Below are 18,502 nucleotides of genomic sequence, written 5' to 3'. Positions count from 1 at the left end.
AAAGGTCCCTAGACATGACGACAAGACTGTGGTTCTGGAGCTTTCCACTGTGGAGGGAAGAGACTGACTAGGAGCCTGGCTGGCAAGTGGGAGGGTGGCGTGCCCTCCCACAGGCAGGGCGTTCCCTGATGTACCAAGGGGACCCCAGGAGCAGGATCACCAGCACCAGAGAACCCACAGGCAGGCCAGGCTGCCCCCTGCCTGGGTTCCTGGCTGGTGCCCGAACTCAAGGTCTCACAAGCAGAGTCTTAAATGGTCTCCTTTATTAAGATTTGTGATACCAAAGCAGCTTGCACGAACACGCACTCACGCCAGCCTGGGGACAGGGAGCAGGGAAAAGGTCACTTGGCAGCTGGGCTGGACCCCAGGCCCTCAGGTAGAGAAAGGACTCCGAATTGAAGCCTGCTCCGAGTCGGGTCTGCAGGCTCTCGGTCTTGGGGTCCAGGGGAATGCCATCAGGAGACCCCTGGACTGGGACCCCGAGCCTGGAGTCACTGGGCAGGCACAGGGTTCCTTGGCTCCCAGCTGGCTGAAAAGTGCAGGGTCAGGGCAAAGGGGTTAGGCAAAGGCACAGCCCCACTCAGGCCCCCAAGTGGACAGGAGCTGCCAGGCCAAGTGTGGGTATGGACATCTGCACCAGAGGGCAGAACACAGGAAAGAGGCCACCTACTGGCTGTAGCCTGCCCTCTGGCCAGCCTGGTGTTCCTCCTGCCACGCTGTACCCCCAGACACATGTGTGTGTGTGTGTGTGTGTGTACATATATATGCATATATAATATATGTATGTATATATATTATATATATACATATATATAATAGAGGCCTCTCACATCCCGCCACGCCACTCTCTAGCTTTATTCTAGGAGACAGGGCTCCAGAGTTTCTTGTCTCAGTGCAAATAGGGTGGGGGTGGGAGGGTGTCTCCCTGGCACCAGTCTCCTGGGAGTCCAGGGAGGAGGGGCGAAGGTGATGGGTAACGGGGTCATCGTGGGACCTGCCCTGCCCGCACACAGGCGGACACAGGAGCAGAGAGGGCTGCCACCAGGGCAGGCGGGTCATTACCTGGAAGTAGAGGGAGAGCACATGAACACCCACACATGCTCCCAGTCCTCTACAGCCCCCCAGCTGCCCCTGGCATGCCCACTCACTGGGAGCCCGGGGATACCGGCCCACCGGGGGAAGAGCCATTGGGCACTGGAGGCGGCTCGCAGGTCTGGGCACTGAAGGGAAAGACAGGAAGTAGTCAGGGCCTGGCACACCCCGCCACATGCCAGTCAGTCTGTAAGGCTGCCCACACTCACCTCTGGTCTGGGGGGAGCCCAGAGGGTTCTGGGCTCTTGCCCTCTGTGGTCTGGGAGACAGAGGTAGCAGAGTCTCTGGTCACACTGCAGGGGTTGGATGGGTGCCAATCAGGACATCCAACTCAGCATTCTCCCAGAATTTCAGGGGCCCCCTCCCATCCCTCATGCCCAAAGATCCCCCCCAGAGCCAACCCCCGCCCCACTGACCCTCTGAAAAGCCCCTAGTAACCCTGGGTGCTTCCTGGAGGCCAGGGCCCTGGCCCTCAGGCATCTAGAGAAGACAGCGGGGCCCACTCTCTGTCAGCCCCAAGACCACACAGCCCCCAGCTTGTCACCTGTCCAAAGAGCTAGGGGTGGAACATGTCCCTCTGTAGGTTGCCTGGAGGTCCCCGATGCTGACCAAGGCCTGGCAGGGAGCTGCGGGGAGGCAAGACTCAGCAGGGGCTGGTCTAGGGGCAGGTGCATCAGGATAGGCTTCCCTGAGGGTTCACTCACCCGAAAGCTCTGCTGCTTTGCCACTGACTGGAGCTTCCTGAGGTGCTGAGGCATGTATAGACTCCTGAGTCCTGTGGGTGAGCAAAGCAGCCCAAAAGGGACCTGGGGCTAGAGTTCACGCCTATAAGAGAGCGGGCCCCAGCAACAACTGCCCATCTCACCTGAACTGCAGGGCCTCGGGGGCCAGACAATTGGCTGGGCTCTGGGCAGGGAGGGCATGGGACCCATCAAGGTGACCCTGAGCGGCAGGGGATCCAGAGTAAGACTCCTGGGAACCCTGAGTGTTGGCCAAGGTGTCCATAGGCACTGGGACAAAAGTGGCTGTCCAGCTGGGGTCTGGGAAGAATAAGGTGTGGGACAGAAGTGAGCCTACGGCAGGCAGACACAGGGCCTGTGTGCCTAGCCAGTGCCCTTCAAGTTCACCCACCTGAAGATTGAAGGCCAGGGCTGGCATAAGGTGGGGGGCTGGCTTCTCCCAAAGCTGGTCCTCCATCACTGTCCTCCTCCTCTTCCTCCTCATCTTCATCTTCCTCACTGTCTGTGCTGCCTCCACTCCTGTCCCCAAAACTCCTATCATCGGCTGTGCTGGAAAGAACCAGGCCAAGCTCCCAGCCGTCCACCCCTTGCCCCCAGGAGTTCCAGATGATTAAAGATATGGGGGTATTGGAGCAAGGGCAGTGCCTGTGCCCAGGATGAGGGCATGACAGGAGGTAGGAGTGAGCACCCTGGAGGCAGTCAACACCCCACACAAAGGTGAGGAAATGTCCCAGACAGGGGAGCCCAGGATGGCCACAGAGCCCCAGCCCGAATGGGCTCTCATTCCCCTCTGCCTCTGTTTCTGTCCCCACTGTGCCCTCCACTGTCCAGGAGGCCAGGGATGAATGCTGGCTGTAGAGAAGGTGCCTGGAGGGGTTGCTCTCTGGGAACCCAACAAAGCAGCACACACCTCTGCCTGCCGTGCCAGGTATGGTCAGTACTCTGAGCCACCTGAAACGCCGAGGGGATTCTTGAGCCTCAAAAGGGCAGCTCAGCACCCCCAGCAAGTACCACACTCACAAGATAAGAACAATGCTCCCTCCCCAGCCCGGGCAAGTAATAAGACCTGGGAGCCACTCACCCCACTGGTTTGAACTGGGGGAAAAATTAGGCAGGAACATAAAACCAAGGACATTTTGGCTGCCATGAAGAGTTCAGCACCTGAGACAGCAGACGTGTGAATGGGAACTAGGACCCAGCACGCAGCCTGTCTCCAACCCCTGAGTACTTGCAATAATCTTACAGCAATTCCATTCACAACTACATCAGAACAGGAGGATTGGGTGGATTGGATGTCAGACTGCATGCTCATGATGCGACGTACAAGTTCAACTCCAGCACCAAACAAAAACAGAGTACCCGGGGCTGGAGCAATAGTACAGAAGGTGGGGCATTTGCGACTGACCTGGTTTTGATCCCCATTATCCCATACAGTTGCCTGAACACAGCCAGGAGTGATTTCTGAGTGCAGAGCCAGGACTAACCCTGAGCATAGTTGAGTGTGGCCCAAGAACCAAAAAAATTAAGTAATTTTTCTAAGTGCCCATAAATAAAACTACTAGAAAGAGCACAAAATCTGTATTGCGAAACTGCAAGTCACTGTCAAAAGCCAGTGGACCAGGAGACAAGTCAGTTCCTCTCAGAATCCCAAGCTGGCTACTGAGTGCTGAAAATGACAAAGCAGATCCTAACATTCCCTCTCAAGGGATCCAGACAGTCAAAATCATCTCAGAAAAGGGGGGAGTGTGGCAAGAGAAAGATTCAACTTCCTGCAGTACAGAAGTTAAGACTGGACTCAAAGGGTTGGAGCCATGGGGCTGGAGTGATAGCACGGCGGGTAGGGCGTTTTTGCCTTGCACGCAGCTGACCCGGGTTTGATTCCCAGCATCCCATATGGTCCCCCGAGCACCACCAGAAATAATTTCTGAGTGCAGAGCCAGGAGTAACCACTGAGCATTGCTGTGTGTGACCCAAGAAAGAGAAGAAGAAAAAAAAAGGGTTGGAGCCTTAAAATGTACTGGAGCCCCAGGTCCAATCCCCAGTGCCACCTTGGTGCCCCAGCACTACTCAAGTAACCTCCAGGAGGAAGCCTCAGGCACTGCAGGGTCTACCCTCCTCTCGACCTCCCTAAAGAAAAGGAAAGGGCATCCTGAAGAAACGACACAAGGGATGCAAAAAGGCCAAACCAAAACCTGGCTCCCAAGATCCAATGGACTGACAGGAATGTGAGAACCAAGAGTGGCAGGTACAGGGAATGAGTGCTGAGACAAGGGGCTGTCCACAGGCAAAGCATGAAGTGAAGACCCACCACGGAGAGGAAGCAAGTCAAAACCCATCAGAGAACTTGAAGCACCAATGCTGACACTCAGGAAAAACAATGGGTCACTGCGTGCCCAACAGAGGGTAAGTGAGACCTGCCACTCCAACAGGGCACTGAGAGCCTGAGAAAGAATGGCAGGAAAGTGGAGGCTGCTGACCTTGCACGTGGCTGACCCTGGTTCAACTTTTAGCATCACATAGGGTCCCTCAGGTCCCACCAAGAGTAAGCCCCAAACTCTGCTGGTTGTGACCCAAAAACCCAACACACAAAACAAAAACCCACTAAGCAGAGGAGAACGAAGCTTATCTCTGGCAGGGCAAAACCTGTCAGAAAGGAGAGTGTTGAGGCGGAGGTCACAGTGTTAAGCTCCCCCACACAGGTTCGGGTGCATGGACCTACAAGCTTACTTGAAGTCACTGAGCACAACATGCAAAGCCTCAGGCAAGAAGCCCAGGGTACAAAGACTCCAAATGACAGGCCCTGAGATGTTGTTCACGCTGGGAAATCTATGGGACACCAACTATGCTACCAGTGGTGACAGGGCAAGGAATCGATGAGACACCAACTGTGCTGCCAGTGGTGACGATGCAAGTGTGACTGCTACATAACACCCCTGCCCAGCCCTGCCAGAGTAAGGAAGGAAAAGCTGATGGACCATCTAACCATCTTCTGGAGGGACAACAGATGTCAGTCATCCTGTCACAATAGGGTGAGCTGAAGTGTTTGGGGAGCAGGAGGGCACTCACCGAATGCCAGGGGGCTGGCCCAGGCGGTCCTCCAGAGCCAGCTGGCTGCTCTGCCAGGCTCCATCCTCCTCATCAGACTCCTGGTCATCCTCTTCCTCATCATCAAACTGCTGGATGCGGTCCTTGTAGCAAATCTCCAGTAGGTTGGTGTTGGGCTGCAGAGGCAGGAGTGAAAGTGGGTAGGCGGCAATGCCCACAGCCCCACCCTAGCAGAAGAGAGGGTAGCACTCACGTTCTCATCGTCAGCATTGAGGGAGAAGGTGATGTTGGCCGTCTTGTCAAAAGGTGCACTAGAAGAGAGATGCACAAGGGTGAGGTGGCGCTGTCTTGGCTTCTTGGATACACAAGTCCCGCATATCCCCATTCAACTGCTCCCTGAAGCTAGTGCTCAGGCACACCCCACCCATTTAGGGAGTTTACAGAGCAGAGAAAATGAATCCCCGAGACATCCATTCCTATCTCTGGCAGATAGGATGATGCCCTGCCTCAGTACACAACTCCTCAGTGGCCAGAAAGCCTCTGTGCCCCACCCCCACAGTCTTTTGGGTTGGCGCCAGCATCGAAGCGTCATGTCTTCAGCTCAGACAATACTCCCTGTGGATCTGGTGGGACGAGTGCATCCCCAGACTGCCTGAACCAGGGTCCGCAGACCCATTCAGCAGCCTGTCCTGCGATGTCACCTGTCACTTTCACAAACTACCTGGGAAACTTATGAACTATTACAAAGTTGAACTTTTTTCTTTGGCATTAGCATCACCCAGGCAGGAAATTCGAAAGGCAGAGGTTCCCGAGAATAACCAGAGATCAACATTCAAAACACCATTGCATAACCAATTCAAACAAGAAGTGACACTTCTCCTTGTCTGAAAACGCTCACGGCTCCAAGCCTCTTTGGGGAGAAGAGGGCCCATCCCCATGCGAGTGCAGGCTTGTGGTACCCCACAGGCGTCCTGACCAGACCCTGAGGAGGTAAGAGCTGGTTGAGGAGGCTGGAAAGAGGGACAGTCATAAGCCAATGCAGAGAGCACCCTCCACTGGGCACGCCTGATCCCACGTAGTACACACTCACTTCACGCTTTCCTCTTGCTCCCCAAACTCCTCGTCATTGAAGCCGAAGTGGTCGATAAAGGCTGAGGTCATGCGCTGCATCTGAAAGTCCATGAAGGCCTGTAAGGGGCAGCAGTCAGGCTGAGTGGGCAGGCACATGGGCAGGCAGGCACCCCTCCAGCCCCAGCCCCAGCCCACCTGCTGGAGCACTGCCTCTTCTGGGAAGCTGAACTCCTTGAGCCGCTCATCCTCATCATCACTGGAGGAGTGTAGGTGTTGGGTGTTCACCTGGGGGCAAGAAACAAGCTCAGGGCCAACCAGGGGGTACAGGCAGGTGGCTCAGGTGTGGGAAGGCAGAGAACAGGTCTGGCACCGCAGGGAGATGGCCAATGGCTCACCAGGTCCACCGTGTTCTTCTTGTTGGTCTCTGCCAGTGGTCCTGACACGAAGGCCTCCCACTGCTCCTGCTGCTCTGCTGGCAGCTCTGCGTACAAGGACGGACAGGACATGAGGCAACTCTGAGGCCTGGCCCGGCCCTTGGGCGAGCCCCAGCCCTTACCCTTCATCAGCTGGCGCAGCTGCTCGGCGTTGGGGCCCTTCTCGGAATTCTGCATCAGGGCATTGGCCACTCTTGTCAGGTGGCCCATGTAGCCCTTCCGGGCGCCTCCCCCGGACCTGGTAGGAAGTGGAGGCTACAGATGGAGCCAGGCTGCTCCCCTTGCACCCCCGCTCCCCACCCACAGGAAGGCCTGCTGCTCACTGCACACGGTCGTTCTCCTCCCAGGCTGTCAGAATGCGCTCCACCAGGCGGCACTGCTGCAGCAGCTGTGGGCCAACAGGGCACATTGGGGCTGGCCATTCCAAGCATACAACCACCCTGTCACCCTCCATTGTGCATTGCCATGCCTCTGCCCACGGAGCTCACCTCAATATATAGAACCAACCCCCCAAATCACAAAATCCACCTCCCACTCTAGCAAGTGAAACTCCATCTCTGTTGAGCTCCTCCAAGATCCCATGCTCCCTCCAGGGGGCTCCCCCACCTTGGGACGTGAGCTCCTTCCTCACATGCCACCCTCACTTTCTCCCAGCAGCCACTTAAGGCTAGGCCCAGTGATGAGACCCAGCATCCAGCAGTCAGCCCCCAGAAAGCACTGTCTGTAAAATGGATGGCACCCAAGTCACGTTTCAGTCACAGGCTCACATGTTTGATGACAGGGTTTGCGGTGGGAGTGTCGGGGTCACCATCAGAAAGAGGCACGGTGCTCAACATGGCACTCACGCACATCTCCACTTGGGCATGCAGGAAGTTGTTGAATACATAGTGGAAGAAGAGGTCCTGCAAGAGAGTACAGGTGGCACCAAGAGGCCCACCCTATGCGCCCCCGCCACCTAGCCCCAGGCCAGTTCCCACTCCCCGCACCAGCACAGTGTTGGGCACGTCCAATGCCAGGAGCTCCTGGGTCAGGGCTTCATCATTGGCGCTCAGGGCACACGCCAGGAGCTTCACCACGTGCAGACGAGTGTTGCCCAGAGGAGGGGTCAGGCTGCCCCATGTTGTACACAGCGGCTCTAGCTGCAGGCACGAAGAGGGGAGGTTCTAGGTGCCCCTGGTAGTACCAGGACAGTGGGGTTTGTAGGGACCCCCTCCCTCCAACAGGCCCACCTCAGGGGGCTCGAGCAGGATCCGGTGGAAGCAACGGAGCCGAGGGCGCAGGGCATTCAGCGCGCCTGTGCAGGATGCAGTGTGGTCGAAGGTCGCCTGGGCGAGGAGTTCTAATTGCCCATCCACGCTGCTGAAGAAGTTGTTCATGGTCATCGACTCTGACCTGCAGTAGGACATGCGCACAGTAGGGAGGGAGAAGCTGTTCTCCAGGAGCGGAGACCTCTGAGGAGGGTCCCTGGACACTGGGACAAGGTGAACGTGGCTGACTCCACCAGGTTTTTCAGAATTGGTGTCAGATGACAAGTGTGCCATAGCCACTGTGAGAGAGACACCATGTGGGGAAGCCACACCCCTTGAGTGAAGGTAGGGCTCACCTTGGCCTCCGGGGCTCCAGCAGGGTGAGGAGCACCTGGACCCCACTCACAAGGACCGATGGGCTCTGCTCCCCTTCCAACATGTTGCTCAGGAGCTGCTCGATTGTCTCCTGCCTGGAGGATGAGGGGAGAGATAAGGGGGGAGGGCCCAGGCCCCAGGGACCCCAGGAAAGAGCTCCACCCTGCAAACCCACTTCTCTAGTGTGGCCAACAGCTGGTCAGGCTCTGAGGTCTCCTGGACTTGGATCATCTGCTCCCGGCTCAGGCGAATGATGTCACACAGGGACTGAGAAGCGTTGGAATGTTGCTGGGGCAGAGAAAGAAAGCTGAGGACCCTGGCCCACACCCTGGCATTGGAACCCCTCTCCCCAGACAGAAGAGGGAGATCATGACTCAAGGACACAGGAGCAGGGACACAAGGCACCCTCAGTGGAGTAGAAGATGGCAAAGAGAAGGGGAGCCCGGGGGCTTCCTGGAAAGGAGACCCCCACGGGGCCTGCCCTGTGCACAGATATACACACAACCAGTCTGTGAGAACAGCAGATGTGCCTGCCTACATCAGAGCATCAGCGAACACCCAAGCTTGGTGCGATGGTAGTGGCTTGTCACAGGACCCCCCGTAGAGGGTTCCTTTATACAGAATCCCTAGTAAAGATAACTCCACAGACAGCAGCAGAATGGAGTGTGCCAGGCCCTGGGGGGAAGGGGGCAGCGAGACCAGGCAGTGAGTGCTGGCAGGCTGGCCGCATCCTTTTAGAGCAATTAAAGTTGTCCCATGGGGACCCAAGTGCCTGACACTCCTCGCCCCTCTGCCTCAAAGATCTCAAATGCGCCCTTTCCTTCATGTCTCAAGGAGGCAGGCACAGGGTGTGGGGAGAGGATGCAGACAGCACTCACGTTGTCATCTCGGGATGGATGGATCTGCTCGATCAGCCGCTGCACGATCTTCTCCTCATTGAGCCACTGAGGAAGGGAGGTGGACCGGGTCACTGCCCTGGGCTTCTTGCAGCCCGCCCCATGGCCCGCAGCCCGCCCCACAGCCCCATCCTCACATTGACCACCTCCTGCCGCAACTGAGGCCGCTCCACGCAGGTAAGCAGGCGCAGCAGGAGGTCCATGATGGCTGAGGTGCCAATGTGCTGCAGCAGCAGGTCCACGAAGTCATCCTTCTTCCGCAAGAAGGACACGAGCTGGGAACAAGGCCTGTTAGAACACACGGAGCGGCCTGCACCCAGCAGCCCGGGGCCCTGGGGAGAGCAGGCACCTGGTCTGTCTTGCGGTTGATGAGGGTGCCCATGACCTTGCTGAAGAAGCTGGCCAGCAGCGGGTTGAGGCTGTCACTGCTCTGCAGGAAGCCGTAAAGCCGGTTCAGGAGGGCCTCATCTGCACCCAGGGCATCATTGATCTGTGGCACATCTGAAGTCAGGATCTCACAAGCCACGCTGGGGTACCTAGGAGACCAGAAGGGAAGGGCTGTCACCCCCAGAAGAGGCAGGGGGCATGGAATGTGGCTCAGAACTGGATCCCATCCAGTACCTGTCCCACCCCTAGCATCATTAAGGATTTCCATGGCAGCCACCTAGCCAGAATCCACCAAGTCTTCTCAGAGTGGGACACCCCAGACAGCAGAAGAGGGCCAGGGGAACATCAGAAGTCAGCAAAGGAGAAAGAAAACTAATGGAAGACACTGATGGAAAGGTGTCTAGATAGATGGACATCAGGGGACAGAGTCCAAAATGAAGACTCACTGTACCCAGTTGCTGGTATGTCCTTGAGTGAATCCCATTTTACAAATGGCAAAATGAGGAGCAGGCCTCACCAAGCCCAGTTAAACTCAAGGTACCCCAGAAAGCACAAGGCACTTCAGTGTGAGGGGGTACGAGGAAGGAGGGAGTCACCAGGACAGGCAATTCAGGGCCAGTATTGGAGTAAAATCCTGTGGTCAGTCCCAAAGGGCAGTCAGGGACAGGGACTGTTCTCAGTTATAGAGGAGCCTCTCCTCACCACTAGCTGGGGACTCCTGCGTGACCCAGGACCATATTTTTCTCCCTGGTACACCCAGTCCAAGGAATGCTGAGAGTAGGCAGAGAGGACAGCTGTGCCCTCAGTGTCTGGTGCCACAGCAATGAGTATGCCAGTCAGGGTCCAAAAACAAAGGTTTTACCAGAAAATGGCAGACAAACACCTGTCTAGAACCAGGGGATTCCCAGTAAACCACCCCAAGGCCTCTCACCCAAACTGCTTTCCAAAGCTAGAACACCAGGGCCAGAGAGAGAACTCAAAGGCATTGCATACAGGAACCCCTGGGCTCAAATGGTGACACCCTGGTCCCAAGCACCGAGCCTTGAGTAACCCCCAGTATCACCAGGTGTGGTCCAAAAGACTTGGGGGAAAAGCAGAATGAGAGCAACTGGCCTGTGTGGGTTTGCCAGGGGAGGAAACTGCCTTGGCAGCCTCAACCCATAGGGCTGGTGAAAGTGCTCTAAGTGGGTGCCTCGCTACAGGGCAGTCAGGGACAGGGACTGTTCTCACTTGTAGCGGAGCCTCTCCTCGCCACTGGCTGGGGGTTCCTGCGTGACCCAGGCCACCATGGTCTGCAGGTGTGGCGGCTGCAGCAGGAAGTCCAGCAGCTTGTGGTTGACAACCTTGCACTCCTGCAGCACGTCCTCCTCGTCCAGCAGCTCAGGCAGGCTCAGGTCCTCCCGCTCCAGCAGCGTGTCCAGGTGCGAGCTTGTGTGCAGGTCAAACTTCCAAAACATGGCGCCCTGGGAGCACAAGGCTGTCTGGCCCCAGATCTGCTTTCTCCCCCATCTCAACCTCGGCCTTTTACCCACCTTACAGAATCATCTAAGAGGAAAATTTACCCCTATGGCCTACTGTCCAGCAAACCCCAAGATGACCTGTGTGTGGATGGGAGCGCCCTAACACTGAACAGTGACTCAGTCCTGGTTCCACATCTGGCCAGGCCCTGGGCCTGCCAGCCTGTTCAATCACCCCGCCATGTGCAAGGCGGTGGTGGGCAGAGGAAGTCTGCTGTAACTCCAGGCTGTGGCCGTTGCCTGGACGCCACTTACACATGAACACAAACATAACCCCACCTTCTCTCCCCAGCCAGCACCAGTTCAGGGAAGAGGACAAAGCCCATCCCCCTGAGTTGCCTTCCGTCACCTGCAAGTTGGCACCCCGGCTCCTCACTGGCACCAAACCCCACACAATGCTGTGGTGCCCCCTCCTACAAACTCGCAGCTCCCGCCAATAGTACCGGCTCTGGTCACCCTGCCACACACACTCAGCCTGGGCACCTCAGAGCCAGAGACAGAGGTGACTGTGGTGGAAGTAAACTGGGACACGCTCCTGGGCCTCTTCCAAACATGCGAAGACCCATCCTCTACTGAGTGCACCCTCCTGCCACCATGCAGGGAGCAGCTGGCCACTACCAGGGCGGCCTCCCTTGTCACTGCAGGTGAGCCTATGGTCAGGGTGGCCAACCTCAGAGGGGTGGCTGGGAGGATACCTCCCTGGGCTGCACGGAGCCCAACCTCCATCCCTCTCAGGCAACTGCGACAACCAGGAGCAAAACCCATGCCTGCCACCACATCCTAGAAAGGCTCCCTCCTCTCCACATTCAGAACCAACTCCAGTGTCCCTGTCTGCCCACTGCAGCCTCCCTGCTCCCGCCTCATGCTCCAGACCAGCACCAGCACTGCTATCTCCAGGGCACACCACACCCAAACCCCGTACAGGAGGGCGATGCCTCCAAACTGAATAGGGGTGATCCCCAAATAGCATTCCAGACACACCTGGTCCCTAAGAGTGTCCACACTCTTTTCTGGACCACAAAGCCATAACCGCCCACAGGATACCAGCCCACCACACAGCCAAAGAAACTAAGGAGCACGGAGGAAACTGTCCTTCCCTCTGCAATCTATGTGGGGTTGGGAGTCAAGCCCACTAACCACCCATCAACCCAGCAGAACCTTCCTATCCTTGCGCCAAGTGCAGTACTTTACTCGGCAGACACTTCTGAGCTGCGGGAGGCAGGCTGCACCCAGGACCAGATCACAACCCATAACTGTCTGTCCCTAACCTAACTAAAACCCAGTCCTTTCTCCTGACTGCAGGCCAGTCCCCCAGCAGGGCCCCAGTCTCTCCCCTTTCCATTTCACAGGCAACCAGTCTGATTCCAAGTCACACGCAGTCCTATGCACAGGGCCCAGTGGCCTCCTGATCACCTTGAGCCCCCTCAGGTCTGCTCTGCAACTCCATCGCTTTCATACCCCAGGCCAGCTTCGTGTCTTCAGAGTTCCCTGGCCTGGATGTTCCCAAAACTGGCTCCTTCTCAACCTCTCATCTGCTGCCAAGCATCCATCTCCCAGAGCAGTCTCCAAGCCCACCCTCATCCACTGGTTCTATGTGTCATGCACTCAGGACACACATACAGAACAAGTGCCTGCACTGGAGGCAGGACAGACAGAACCTTCCTTAATAGGGTGCTGTGAGTACCTGGCACAGAGGCTGGCACAAGTACACAGATTTCAGCAGCAAGACATTTGCCTGCAGACCCCATCTCCTCAGGCCCCGCAACCCTTCAGGGGAAAGAGCTGACAGGCCTGCCAGGGCACCCCTCACCCCACACCTAGGGCCCCTACACCAGGCAGATGGGTCTCGGAGGAGAGCGAGGAGAGCCTGATCTGACTACATGTGCTGGTATGACTGCTGCTATCAGAGAAAATCAAGCAGTTCCCTCTATAGAGCCCAGGTGCCCCCTTTCTCTTTCTGCCCAGACCCTAGACCCTGGAGGGATACCACTCACCGTTCTCTTGAAGAGACACATCTAGGAGTGGGGCCAAGTGAGAAAGTCAAGGTTGCAAAGACGACTCATGGGCCTGGGGGCAGAGGGATTGTGGGTGTGCTCTTGATCCGGGTGGACCAGGGACTAGCTTTCCCCTGACCTACCTCTCCATGGCAGACACAAACAGCCACCAGAGCTGGTGAATGAAACCAGTGACCGAGGAGCACAGTCTGACTACGTTTGTACAAAATGGACTAAGAGGCAAATCCTCAGAGACAGAAAGTAGATTTGTGGCTCCCAGGAGCTAGAGTCGGGTAGGGGAGTGGCTGCAGACGGCACAGGCATTCCTTTCAGGAAAGGGCACACACAAACACACACCAAAAAAATTCTAAAATCAATAGTAAACGATTTTGTCAATTATACCTCAATTAAAACAGCCTATTGTGATGGTTGCCCAAAGCTGAAGGTGTACTAGAACCACTGAACTGTGCACTTTAAATGCATGAAATGCACTGAGTATAAATTTTATCTCAACAAAAACCGTTACCAAAAACAAAACCAGAGGCCGCCCTGACAGGACCCTGTTCGGCGTCCAAGTCACCCCAAGTCACCCCAAGCTGACAGGATGCCAGCTGCCTGCAGAGCTGAAGCACGTGAAGGCTCCGCCCTGGAGAGCACACCCAGGTTCCCCCTCCCTGGTACTAGCATATTCCCCACACAGCTCGGGCATCCCCACCGTCTGGGGACAGAGGGAAGCCACTCGACAGAGGCCTGTGGAGTCCACACTGTAGGGCACCCCATCTCCTCGCACAGCGAGACAAGGGAGAGCAGACCTAGCACAGAACACACCACAGGGCCTGCTGTCTGGATGCCAGGTGAAAGCAACTCTCACAGCTGATGCCCAAACACTCCGAAGGCCCTGGTTAGAGGGCACAGCGACACCCCCACCACAAAACCCCAGATGCCCCCACGATGACCCAATATACTCCAGACAGCAGGTCCAACAGAATTCCTGCCAAAGCCTTACAGAGAAGCAGGGTGTGATGGGCAGGGTTAAGGAAAGTATAGGGGGTGGAGTCCAGGGGCCTCAGTACCTTGAATAGCACCTCCTACCCCCCAGAAGAGGCTGCCAGGATCAAAAGCCACTGAGCATTGGCAGGTATCTTACAAGCATCACTTTGCAAAGAACTCAAAAGAGCAAAGACACAAATACAGAAAAAAAAATGCAAGAAACTACAAAAAGGGAAAAAACCCTTTCCTGCCAGACTCAATTCACTCCAGCCTCAAGCCCTTTCTACACTTCGGTTGGAAACTGTCAGGAGCTTTGGGAATCAGATAGAAAAGTGGTTGTCCTCTTTCAGTGGGGGGGTGAACCAGGGTCCAAGCACTTGGAACCCCAGGGTCCTAGCCAGGAAATGGGGCATGGCACTGGCAAGAAGAGGACACATGTGAGAAGATGGGTAGGGAGGAATCAAGTCAGCAGATGGTGGCGGGTATGACCCCCCTCGGTCTGTCCTTGAGGCCTGAGGTCAGCCTAGGTACCTCTAGGCAGGAGAGAAGGGGCCAGCTAAAATTTAGGCTGGCCTAAAATCTGGGCACCTCCAGGTAGGAGGGAAAGGGCAAGTAACCACCCCCCCATGTGCCCCAAGAGACTCAGGTTACTCAAGTACTCTGACATACACTTGCCACCCCCACGCTTTGCAACTTTAGCAAACTTCAAGAAAACGGAAGTGACTACCACTGGTTTTAGCAACAGTTTGAAAACCATGACTGGCTGCAAACGGAAGAAGGGGAAACTGTAATGAGAAAGGAAGCCATTAGAAATGAAAACTACCTCTGGCCTAGCCAGCTCCACACCACCATTTGGTTTCTTGCTGAGCTGCTCTGCGCTGCTCCTCAGGAGACTGCCAGCCCTTGCTCCCGCCTGAGCGCAGATTGGGCCTGACTGCACCGCCCCCATAGCCATCCCCAGTGTTGCTGCCACTGCCACCAGCAGTCCAAACACAGCTCCACTGCCAGAGAGCCTGTGGGCCAATCCTTTATGCCTGCCCCAGCCCTGAAGAACCCGGAAGAGAAGGTCAAGGGTGCAGAGGCCTCTGGGAGACTCCAGTGTCAGGCCTGTTGACCACTTTCACCCACAGTCAAGAGTTCACTCACCATTCTTATGAGACACAGGAGAGAGAAAGCTCTGGACAGGGCAGAACCCACAGAGAACTGGTCATTGGTTGGGTCAAAGGATTGTGAGGCCCCCTTCCTCTAACACCCCCAGCATCTGCATTACTGACCCGGACACAGATGAACACAGGAAGGGGTAGGAACGTCCAATCCTAAGTGTTAAGGATCAGACACCAGACAATAGTAGCCGCAGAACTCTGTCCCTATGCCAGCTGTAGAACTAAGCACAACCCTGGCAAGGTAGGGAACTGGAAACCTGCTTGGGAGAAGAGTTGGCCAAGGCCACAAAAGGGAGGTACTGGAGCTTTCCCATGGCTCAGGAAAGATTGTAGGGGGAGGGAGTTCCAATTAGGGGACACCCCAGGCACCTCCTGGGGGGCAAGGGCTGGCAGCTCTGGTTCTAGTTCAGGGCCAGGCGTAATGAAGAGCAGAAGAGACTTGGGACATGGTCAAGAACTCCTGGAGGAGGAGTCTGGGCTTAAATGCTCATGGTTCAGGATCAATCATGATTTAAAGGAAAAAAGTTAAAGAGCTAAAAGGCATTTCAAAACAGAGGCAGTTCTGGTGTGATCTTAAGTCAGAAGGGCCTGGTGCCCACACTGAGCCTGGGCTCACCTGAGGTACCTCATGGTTGTATAAGATAGTACTTCCTGCAAACAGATCTGGGCCTGGAACAGAGGCTCCAGTTCCAGAAAGGAGGGATGTCCCCACCCAGGAGGGGGGCCTGCAGGAGCCTGGCCAGTCAACAGGGCTTCTCCCTCTCACCTCAACTTCTACCCTTGCTGCAATCCACATGGCACACAACACTCCACCGCACCTGCCCTCGCCTCTGCCCTCCCTCCCGCTAAGTCTGACTAGCTCCTCCTAGGTCCCTCAGACTTCAGTGCAGACACCACTTCCTCCAGCAAGCCTGCCCGCCTATGTCAGAGGACTGCTCCCTTGCTTCCACAGCTTCCTTCACCCCATCACAGTAGAGGGAGCTTGTAGCGGGATCTGACCCTCTTGTCACCTGCCTCCACTGGATCTAACTAAGGCCAGATCTTGGGCAAGGGACTTGTTGAATTAGGAAAGCGAAAGCTCAGAGCAATACAGTGACTGCTCAGATACTAACCATACATGAAGGGGGGAGAGTGGGACAGAGGCCTGAGTTTCCCCCAGTGGGAAAAATGGACAGCCCAGCAAAAGCTAACACCAGAAGGACAAAGGAACTCCAAGGGCAGGAACGCAGAGCTCAGGGGCAGCCTCAGAGCAGACCAGGCCCAGCCATGCCAACTACCCAAACGAGCCTTCCTCTGAAGTAGGCACCTCCCAACACGGGGCCATAAGGGGCCATCCCAAGTGGCCGCCCAGTTGACAACCATTTGGGGGTTGGTCTCTCATCACTGCCAAACATCTCCCAGGAAACAGTTGCCCTCCTGACCCACAGCAACAAGTAATCTCGACCCTAACAATATTCCTAAAAGGAGCAGATCCGGGAGCACTTCTGGTGTCTCGCATCGTGCAGTGGGTGGGCTCACAAACAGCTGTTGGGGTGCCCCCCTTATCCCCCCAGAACCACACAGACCACACCTCCCCTCCAGCAACACCAATGGTGCCAGTCAGGCAGCTGCACACACGAGCTGAAGCAGGCACTCCACAAGGCCCAGGTCAGCGCCCCCAGTCCACCTGACCACCCCCTCAGCGAGCACATGGTCAGGACCCCAAGTTTCTTCCACTCTCACCTGTCACCCCCACTGTCCGTCCCAGACAGTCACTCGCCCGGCAGGTCCCCCCAGGTCCCCCAGACCCAGTCCTGGTCCTCTGGGGCAGCCCTAGCCAGGCTCACTGTCACATTGCTGCCTGCTGTAGCAGCCTCGCAGAGGCGCACCCCCATGCACAGACCCTGGACTAACGTGGGGAGCCCAGGGGGACAGGGAGTGTCCAGGGCAAGGGACAGAGGAGGGCCTGGTGGGGTAAACAAGGGTGTGGGAGCCACTGGGGGCCCACGGTGTGGGGGTACGAGGCCAAAGGGAAGGGGAAGGAGAAAGGGAGGCGGCTGGGGGGCAGGGTTGGGGGGCCAGGGGTGAGAGGGGGGAGTTGGGGGTCCCGAGAAGCGGGGGTCCCCAAAGGGCGAGAGTGAAGGCAGGAGGTGGGGGCCCTGGAGCGGGGTGAGGATGAGGGAGGTCTGGGGGTCCCAGGGGGACAGGGGTAAGGGCAGGGGACGGAGTTCCGGCGGGGAAGCGGTGAAAGTGGTGCGGAGGGCGGCGGGGAGACAGGATGGCGGAGGGAGAAGAGTAAGAAACTTGGGGTGCCAAGGGGGAGAGCACTGAGAGCCGGGGAGGAGGAGTGGGCGAGAGGGAAACCACGTGAGTTGACTGAGGATCTTGAAGGGGAAAGAGACTGAGAGTGGGGGGCGGCAGCGAGTAAAGTCAAAAGTCTGGGGGAGCGGACGGGACGACGAAGGAGCCGGGGGACACCGAGGGGACTGAGACGAAAGTGGGGAGCCCCCCGGGCGAGGGCAAGGTCCAAAGGCGAAAGAGCTGAGGCAACGCGAGGGGTCCGCGGCTCTCACCTGCGCAGGGGGGCGGCGGTTCCTCGCACACGGGGCTCATCGGGGCGCCACCCCCCGCCCAGCCGCCGGCGGCTCCGGCCCTCCTCAGGGGCCCGGTACGCGGGGGCAGCGGCGGCGTCGGGGCTCAGGCTGTCGGGTCCGTGGGGGTCCGTCCCCGCGCGCCGGACGGAGCTGAGGAGCGCGGGCCCTCGGCGGGGACGCCCCGCGGCCAGCCCGGAGCGCCCGGGGCAGGCGTTCGCCTCCGCAGCACCGGCGAGCAGCGGCCGACGGACGCCGAACACACGTTGCCGCCTCTCGCCCCGACGCGCGCGGGACGCGGCGCTCCAGTCGCCTAAGGGACTCCACCGCCCGGCCCCGTCGCCACGATCCCACAATCCTCTGGGCGCCCGGCGCGCCGGAGTCCCGCCCTCCCGCCTCCCGCGGCTCCACGGTGCGCCTGCGCGCCCGCCGGAGGCTCCGCGACGCGCCCGCCGGAGCCACGCCCCACCCGGGCTCCTGTGCTGACCCGCGCCAACGGCCTCTCCCGGGGACGCCAGCCCAGCCAGTGCGCAGGCGCCGCTGCGCCCCGCTCGCCCTGCTCCGACACCGCTCCGGACGCCCCGAGCCATGTCCAGGAGTCCCTTTCCTCTCTGCTGGCCGACCCCGCGGCCGGGCCTTCTCTCCAGCCCAGCCTGGCCGTCGAGGTGTTCTGATCGCCAGTGAGAACTTCATCCCACTTCCAGGACCGGGCACGGGCTTGGACCTCACCATAGCCAGTTGCTACACAGTATCCGACAATGGCTACGAGGGTCCTGCCCCCCACTTTGGGTCAACATCTGTTAAGCGCCCCCATGGCTCTGAACCTCAGTTTCCCCCATCTTCCCAAGCAATTGTAGGGAGTGACTTTTTTTTTTTAACCTGAAGATCTGGCTTCTTCACTTCAGGGACTCCTGTTTGAGTACCTTCTCGGCTGCCAGTTCTTTCCCGCCCCTCACTTGCAGGCTTCGCTTATGGTCTTGG

The 18,502-nt window shown here is 57.5% G+C and overlaps 1 protein-coding gene across 1 annotated transcript; it reads right to left on the bottom strand.

Annotated features, from left to right (window-relative positions):
• Nucleotides 1-246: 246 nt before the first annotated feature.
• Nucleotides 247-17,791, bottom strand: PPP6R1 (protein phosphatase 6 regulatory subunit 1). The gene is made up of 24 exons (XM_056135766.1): nt 17,504-17,791; nt 10,518-10,750; nt 9,250-9,436; nt 9,038-9,175; nt 8,883-8,948; nt 8,180-8,292; nt 7,986-8,099; nt 7,612-7,774; nt 7,369-7,521; nt 7,150-7,284; nt 6,706-6,770; nt 6,505-6,620; nt 6,344-6,429; nt 6,144-6,233; nt 5,968-6,065; nt 5,131-5,188; nt 4,899-5,053; nt 2,224-2,351; nt 1,958-2,132; nt 1,797-1,867; nt 1,637-1,718; nt 1,302-1,385; nt 1,149-1,220; nt 247-1,062 (listed from the first exon to the last, which is right to left on the bottom strand). Exons 2-24 carry the CDS (start codon nt 10,742-10,744, stop codon nt 1,059-1,061), a joined length of 2,580 nt encoding a protein of 859 aa, XP_055991741.1. The 5' UTR covers nt 10,745-10,750; nt 17,504-17,791; the 3' UTR covers nt 247-1,058.
• Nucleotides 17,792-18,502: the final 711 nt, after the last annotated feature.

Source organism: Sorex fumeus, unplaced genomic scaffold (assembly GCF_029834395.1).
Source record: "Sorex fumeus unplaced genomic scaffold, SorFum_2.1 ptg000122l, whole genome shotgun sequence".
NCBI lineage: Eukaryota > Metazoa > Chordata > Mammalia > Eulipotyphla > Soricidae > Sorex > Sorex fumeus.
This window is presented reverse-complemented; position numbering and strand designations above follow the sequence as displayed.